This window comes from Buceros rhinoceros, unplaced genomic scaffold (assembly GCF_000710305.1).
Source record: "Buceros rhinoceros silvestris isolate BGI_N320 unplaced genomic scaffold, ASM71030v1 scaffold38028, whole genome shotgun sequence".
Classification (NCBI taxonomy): Eukaryota; Metazoa; Chordata; class Aves; order Bucerotiformes; family Bucerotidae; genus Buceros; species Buceros rhinoceros.
This window is the reverse complement of record NW_010428066.1, coordinates 500-8,490: the sequence shown is the minus strand read 5'-3', so window position 1 is coordinate 8,490 and position 7,991 is coordinate 500. Positions and strand designations below refer to the sequence as shown.

General features: G+C 55.9%; 1 protein-coding gene across 1 annotated transcript; it reads left to right on the top strand.

Annotated features, from left to right (window-relative positions):
• Positions 1-678: 678 nt before the first annotated feature.
• Positions 679-7,967, top strand: FANCG (Fanconi anemia, complementation group G; the record flags this gene model as incomplete). The annotated part of the gene is made up of 12 exons (XM_010142144.1): positions 679-810; positions 1,435-1,628; positions 2,320-2,473; positions 3,647-3,777; positions 3,865-4,011; positions 4,837-4,997; positions 5,239-5,305; positions 5,740-6,080; positions 6,242-6,306; positions 6,455-6,583; positions 7,416-7,548; positions 7,850-7,967. Coding segments are annotated over 12 exons (1,772 nt in total), but the record flags the coding sequence as incomplete, so codon positions are not given.
• Positions 7,968-7,991: the final 24 nt, after the last annotated feature.

Here is a 7,991-nt window from a genome sequence, read left to right as displayed (position 1 = left end):
GGCCCGGGACGCCCTGCTCCGTGCCCTGCCTCCGCCCTCCCCACCGCTGTCATCCCGCACCCGCAGCGCAGGGGCGTGCAAGCACCGTTTCCCGGACGCTGGTGTTCCCCGGGTTGCAGCTCCACTATCTCAGTGCCGGAAACAAACTTTTGAAGGGAGGGGGGTGAAGCGTTCCCCAGTGCCCTCAGCTGGACTGGGCCTGCAAAGGGGTTAAGGGCCAGCCTCAACCTTTGCCTAATCTTGCTGGAAGATGTGGGCAGGACTTTGGGGATTCTGGAAAAAAAGGGGACGACCCTAGTCCATCCCTGCTACAGCTGTGGTAGAAAGGAAGCCTGATGTGAGGGAGAGAGAAACAGCGTGAGAAACCTCTCCCGGAGGGTGGGTATGTATTGGAAGAGGGTAGGCTATTGATGCTCTTTCCGGAGAGCTGAAAGGTCTCAGTCCTAGAGGACTGCAGTACCTGGATAGCTGAGAAATGGATGTCTAAAGCAGTGTCAGCACCTGCAGAGGTGACACACACTGTCCCTAGCTGTTAATTCTCACCAAAATAACAACAAAAACACTTGCCGAGACACTTCTGTTGTCACAGGGCTGGGTGACAACACCTTAGAATGGATGGTTGTTGGGTTCTTCCTAGCCAGCTAGCTCACTTTCTTGTTGGGTTGGCTGTGATCACAGGACTGCCAGCTGCTCTCCCTGCCCTATCTCTGGAGCTTACTGTCCTCTACAACTCCCTGCTTTTTACTGTGGGATCATCCGACTCTGCCATTGAAGAAGAATCAGAAGCAATACGCCAGGGGCTCCTCAGGGGTAAGGAGATTGTTCTCTCTACGGGAGCTTCTCAGGGCAAGGAGAGTGTTCTCTGTGATTTGGAGATGTGTGGTGACTGCCCAGAGGCGGGTGGTTGCTGTGAGCAGGACAGCCTGACTGCCAGAAAGGGCAGGAGGTGGGATGGCTTGCAGCCAGAGATGGTGTGTAGCTGCCTGTCCTTCTGCCAGCTGCTGCCTGCAGTGAAGAGCCAGGGGTTTCCAACACGTAAGGTGCCAAGTCTCTAGCAAAGTTGTCGTGACAGTAGAAAATGAGTATTTTCTTCTATTATGGTGTGCTGGCTTCAAAGAAACTCACTGAAATAGTCGGCAGACCAGATGGGGATCTGCAGAGCTGGCACATGCTTGTGCGGAGGCAAGTGACCTCCGGAGGGCCTGGTTAGCTCTGAACCATGTGTTGTGCCCTGAGCATGTGGCTGTTAACTCCACTGTCCAAGAGCTCGATGTCTGTGCTGCCGAGGCTGGGCCAGCCCTGTAACTGCTTTTCTTCCCTCTCTACAAGGAGCTTGTGCTTGCCTGAAGCTTTCTCTCCCTCTTGGGAGGGTGTCTGGTACAGGGCACCAACCTGTAGTCTCATGGCTGGGATTTTTTTTTGTCTTTTTTTCAGTCCTGGAGGCTTGTGGGGCCTGTGGGCAAGATCTTAGCGCTGAGGATCTGTGGCAGAAGGTGCTGCAGGAGGTGACTGCAGAGGAGCTGCAGGCACCTTTGCATCGACTGGGGGCGCTGCAAGCAGCGTGGTGGCTGGCAGCCAGCCGCCTGGGAAGCACCGCCAGCCTCTTCCGGCTCCTCAGCAAGGCCGAGGTAACTGGGCAGGGGTGGCTGCTGAACAGCTTCTGGTTACCTACAGTGGAGTATCTGCGAGGTATAAATACCCGTGGGTCTGCGAAAGGAGGCAGAGCTGGTGTAAATACTGTGTTTGTCACGAACCCCATGCTGCAAAATGTCATGGTGGTGTTTGGAGACCTGACTCAATCAGCGCTGCCCAGTCAGCCTGAGTAATCCTCTCCCAGGTGTCCTGGCATTGCCTAATGACCGTGAGTGCGCTGATGAGTACAGAATATCTCCCGTCTGTCCAAGTCCTGGAACTCCAGGTGGCAGACAGGAGACTGGAAAATGGCTACAGCTGAACTTGCAGCCCCTGTAGGAAACACACTGCGAGCAGTGGGATGGAGAGAAAACTTCCCTGCTGATTGTGAGGCTGCTGAGAGGTCCTACCTCTTCAAATACCCTCCAACAGCACTTGGATTAGCCTTGCCAGGAGCCCCTCAAGGTGCACCTCCCTCTGAGGTGGGGAGGTGCTGCCCCAGGCCAGGCAGGAATCACGGCAGCGAGGGGGTTGTCACTGAAGTGAGGGGGTGGTAGGACATTGCCTCCCAGCACGCAGAGCACTGTTGAAGGGTTTGGTGGGATCTCTCTTTCCCAATGCCCTGGGATCAGTGTTTCCTGCTTCTCTTCAACATTCCCTGCTCTCTCTCCTCTTGTGTATTTACAGGACCCGGGAAGAGTTCACTGCAGCGAGGGGGTGAATGAACTCCTCTCGCTGATCAAGGCATGGCGAGTGCCTGCTGAGGAGGCCTCCCTGCCCCTTGTGCAGAGTACTGAGGACTTGAAAGAGATTCTCTGCACCACAGCAGCCTTCCGCCAAGGTTTGTGTGGGGGAGGTGCTCATGCCAGCACAGGCTCCCACTGCTCTCGTGTCCCATGAGCCCCTTTCCCTGCCCTTATCCTGGTTTCTGTTCCCAAGCAAACCGGCCTTTGGGGTTTTCTGAGCTGTTCCTTTGGAAGAGGGCCTGGGCTGAGTCTCTGGGTCTCAGGTTTGCTGCTTGGTATCCAAAGAGCTTCTCTGCTTTCTCCCCAGCTGAGCCTTTCTCTGTACTCTCACAGGGTTACCCTGCCTGCCTGTGACTTTATGTTAGGCCCCACAGTGATCTTGTATAAAGCGGAAGGCCAGCAGGAGACTTAAGAGTATTTTCACTTCTTTTGTCTGTGTTCTGCCACCTGCCTTGTTGCAACACATTGTTCCTCTTGGATTACCATGCTGCAAGAGCCACATGAAGCTGCTGTGCAGCTTTGTAGTCTGGTGTCACAGCAGCATTTGATCTCATCTGACTGCTGTGTTCTGCCCCACTCGTGCTTTTCCCTCGTTCACTGTCTTGACACCTCTAGCAGCTCTGGGGGCAGGCAGCACTGCCCTGCTGTGCTCAGGCTGACATGAGGCCTTCCTGCGAGGAGCAAGGGCAGGAGCTCCTGCCCACAGACCTCTCAAAAGTCTGCAAGGTGGTGATGGCGCTTCCAGTGGGGAGGTGGCAGATATGAATGTGATGTAGGCCATGTGAGAGCAGCCTTAGATCGAAGCTTGAAATGAGGATTGAAAGAAAAGCAAATAGCATTTGCAATAAATATTCATGAATTAATATCCCAAAGCATCCTGCTGGAAAATGGCCCAGATGCATTGGAGAAAGTCCTTCTGAGGTTCTGTGTGTGCTTCTCTGTCTGCACTGCCATCGCTGTGGGTGAATGCGCGGGTGGACCTGCCCAGCATCTACCGCCTCTCTTGTTCTGGGCCAAGGCAGGTGTCTTGGTCTCTAGGCTTGGAAGGTGCTATTGTTTCTGCTAGATGTTTCTAACAAGTGGCTCGTTCTCTTGCAACACCATCAAACTGAAGAGGGAAGCTTGGCACCACCCTGCTGTGCATTGCCGGGTGTGGAAGGTATCAGGCGGAGCCCTCTGGCACTGGAAGGAAAGGCCATATATACTTGTTTGGGGACCAGGTGGGGCGGGAAGGGAGCCACAGAGCTGATGTTTTGGGTCGGTCCTAGGGCTGCAGGAGCTGGAGGCTGGGAACCTCTGCACCGCCCTCTCCCTCCTTCAGGAGGCTGTGGGAGGATTCTGCTCCAAGAGGGTCCTGGCCCAGATCTACACCTGCCTTGGCTGCTGCGCTCAGCGAATGGTAATGGCTGGGCTGTTTGGATCCCACCGAACAGTAAATATATCATCAACATGTCCTTGCAACACACATCTCTTGTGATCTAACTAGGGCAAGCCTCAGACAGCCCTTCAGCACCTGAAACGGGCCCTTCAGGTAGACTTCCAGTGCCTTCCTGCGCTGTCCCACGTGGCAGCAGTGTACCACGAGCTGGGGGAGACCGAGGCGGAGCTGCAGGCCCTGGCTCTGTGCTACGAGGTTTGTCTGCTTCCTGTAGTTCTGGTGGACTTGTGCCCAGCAGAGCCTGCACAAAGCTTCAGGCAGGCCTCTGCCTTCTAGGGGGGCTGTTTAACCCTGGAGGGCCCCCCAGAATAGACTGCAGTGATCCGGCCAGAGTGCTGCCATCAACAGCAGGTAGGAAGGAGCCCGACGAGAGCTGAAATCTCTGCTCAGCACCTGGCCTTTGGATGTGGCAAGACCTTTGGTCCCAGTTCATGTCCTTGGTGGACTGGGAGAAGAGGTGACACTTTCATGTCAGAAAGTATCAGTCTCTTCATAACGTACCTAACAGTTGAGAGGCCTATGAAAGGTATGTTGTGGCATTAGCTGTAACAGCCTTGGTCTGCCTGGGAGGAGCCGGTCCCAGCAGCAGACACCAAATCAGCCCTTCAGCAGTTTGAAACCTGTAAGATAGAAACACAGCTGTGGAGATGGGTCTCTGAATAAGAATGGCCCAAGTTCTGGTCTAACTAGGTCTGTGGCTGCAATGGGAGATGGTATTCCAGAAGCTCAGAGCACCTTAAGCTAAAAACCTGAGGTGACCTGGGTGATCTTGCAGATCTCCTGATGCAGTTTGGAGATCAGAATTCTGCCTGTCCCTGTGTGCTCCTGAAGAGCACTTCCTGGAAGCAGCTGTCTGCAGAGAGTGAGAACAGCGTCACTGTGCTTATGAAGCGCTGCATTTCTGCTCTTCTGTTTGCATCTCCGGACGCCAGAAGTGCAAAGTGATTACTGCTGCTCAGGACGTGACCCGTTGTCATGTTATGGACCAGTGTGACCATAACTTCTGTTCCCATTTCTTAGGCTCTGGAAAAAAAACCTTCAGCAGCTGCTTCCTCTAGTCCACATTTCCTAATGCGAACAGAGCTTCTTGTCCACACACCAATACTAGTTTCTCTCCTTCGCCATCGCCACCCCTCTGAGGTGAAGTACCTGCTGGCGCAGCGGTGTCTCCAGGACGGGAGGTAACAGCACCATTGGTCTGCTTGCAACAGGATGCTTTTTGGGCTCTGTGTTATTCTCTGTGCTCTGTAAATCACCCATTTCAGTACTGGTGGTGTAGGTCTGCTCAAAGCACGGGCACCGTGACCAGAGTGGGTGTGGTGCAGGGAGAGCCCCTGGGCTGGCAATCCTGGTTCCACCTGGCTGCTGGCACTGCTTGGGGTCCCTATGCTCCTTCCACCACGTGTCCTGTCCTTGTCGCAGGGTGGCTGATGCAGTGGAACATTACCTGGATTTTCTGGCCCTGCTTCAGGAGGGGCTGCAGCAGCAGGTAGGTGTCCTGGTGAAAAGCTCCCCTGACAAGTGAGGTTTGTTTCCCCCTGGCAAGGCCTGAACTCCAGGTTTCAGTGTCTAGTCTGTGATGTGAAGGAAAGGCAGTGGGGCACCTCTGACCCGTGGCGTGTCTGCCTTTGGATTCACACCAAAGACCACTTGCCACTGCTATTTGGAGAAACAGTTTCCCCCTCCCTGTGAAGAGCAGCTGTCAGCCTGGTTTTGGATGTCCTTCACTAGAACAGTAGGGATTTGCTGCCTTGACTCTGCTGCTAGTTTCTGCTGCTAGCTGCTACCCTCCCCCAACAGGCTCCAGTGTCTATGCGAGTGGGTCTGAGCTTTGCTGGGTAGCAGCTTTGGGTTCCCAGTAGGCACGGCGTTATTCTGCTTGGCTGGGTGCTCTGCAGTTCTGCCATCGCTTTTTCTCCCCAGGTGCCCCTAGATGGTAGCTCAGCTCTGCCCAGGATCCCAGTGGTCTTCCTGGAAACAGCATCCGCCTTGGAGCAGGCTGGAAGGCACCAGGATGCCATAACCGTGTGCGAGGAGGTCATCAGCCGGACGACTGACCTGATCCCACAGTGGAGGAGTGGAGGAGAGCAGTTACGAGTGGAGGAGAGGCTGGAGCAGCCGGAGTGCCTGTCGCCAGGGGCAGGGCTGTCCCAGAAGAAGGAGAGTCTGTGCTGCCTTGCCTGGAGAGCAGCTGGATACCTGCACCAGGGGTGGGCGTGGGCCAAGCTGGGAGAGAGCAAGGAGGCCATAACGCAATTCAGCAGGTGACAAAGCCTCGCTGGGACAACGGGCCTCCCCAGCAGGCAGCAGTGGCCGTCGGGGGCCAGAGCAGGGCACAGAGTGGTGCTGGGGCTGATCTGTCAACTTGCAGCTGGCTTCCCAGCCCAGGAGTGGTACCAGAGCTCCTCTGTCCTCCTACCCACAGGTGCCTCAGCGATCTCTTGCGAGCCCAGCTTCATGGGTCTGGTGTTGAACCAACAGGTATGACGCTATGTGGGGCCTGTCTGGGTCGGGATCTGTGTGCTCGGCAGCGGTGGGTAGGAGCTGCGCGTTAGCTGCCTGCTGACCTGGCTCAGCCTCCTGGGGTGAGGGAGGGAATGTCTGGAGAATGCTGCCTTCAGGTGCATGTGTCTTTCTGTGCCAGAAGTGGAGGTGCTCCAGAAGATCAGGTTGCTCTCTCTTGTCGGGCGAGGGATCCAGTTCCTGGAGCTGGGGAGGGACAAGGAAGCCTTGTTGGATTTCCAGCATGGTTTGCAGATCTCACCAGGTAAGAGGCTCGCTTTGATGAGGAACAGGGGATTTCCACAAATTTGTCCTGGGCTGCATTGCTGTCTTTGGCAGGAAGGTCTTAGTCTTACGCTTTAGACCACACAAGGACTACAGCAGGGCTACTAGCAGTGTTACATACCTGAGATGCTTCTTTGGTCAGCTCACTGCCCTGGAGAAGCAGGCCAAGAGGAGTGTATCAGAACCCTGCCCACCACCTGAGCCAAGACAACTTCGAAATTTCTCCTCTTCCTGCCCTCTCCCAGCTTGGTACAGCCAGCTGTCTCCCAGAACAGTGGAGCTGGAGTCTTGCTTCATCCTTGGAAGCAACATGGCCATGCCTGGCAGTGCAGAGGCTGAGTACTGAGGCCTGTCAGGGGAGGGGGGAGTGGAGAGCTGTACATGTCCTGAGCACAACTGAGGCATGGCTAGTGCAGCTCTCAGGAGTGACCTTCCCTGATCAGTGCTCCAGCCGTGCTGACGTGGTGCAGGGCTGTGAGTTTCACCAGAAGCTGCCAGACCTGCTGGTCCCAGTCCTGACTGAGGCTCCCTCCCTTTGGGGGTGCCTGCAAGGAAAACCCGAACCCATGTCCAGACAGAGGTGTGGCTGGCCGTGCTGCAGGGCTGCTGCCATCTGTCTTGGCTGTCAACCCCAGGGTTAATTGGAGCCTGTGACACACAGCCGGGACGATCTCCTCCCCGTTACACCACTTCGCCATCTCATCTTCCTCGTCTGGCTTCTAAGCTGCTTTTGCAACACCCTGAACCCCCCAGCAGCAACGGGGACCTGCTCCTCCCCTTCTGCAGGCTGAATCCCTCTTCGTGTCTTGCAGGTGACCCCGCTGCTGCCTCCTACCTGGTGCAGGCCTTGTGGAACCTGAGCCGAAAGCGAGAGGCGGCCGCTCACTGGCAGAAGTTCTCCCAGAGCCCCCTTGGAGAGCATGGGCAGCAAGAAGGGCAGGGAAGGTGTGTAGAGGGACGGGTGAGATCTCAGGTGGCTGCACACAAGAGCTGTAGCAGTGCAGCCCGTGTTTCAAGCGGCGTGGACAGTTTAGCTCAGCTCCCACAGCTCAGATGTATCTGAGGAGCTTCCCCCCATGTGTGGGCAGTGGCTCCGCAGGGTCTCCCTGGGGCACAAAAGAGCTGATTTGGAGCCAGATGGGAGGGCAGTGGTGGGGGGCAGAGCCGAGGGCTCTAGGACTGCCTAGCCAGACCACGGCAAGGCAATGCCCCCGTCCTTGCTTCTGCCACCTCCTTTCTCTTTCAGACCTTGTCCTTTGTACCTGGTGTCCTGTCTGAAGCAGGCAACGTTCCCACACAGCGAATCCCTTGCCAGAAGCGTTCAGGATTACCTGAGGACTGCAGGCCAAGACCCTGCCAGCTAACCCTGTCGGTCTCCCCATCCCTCC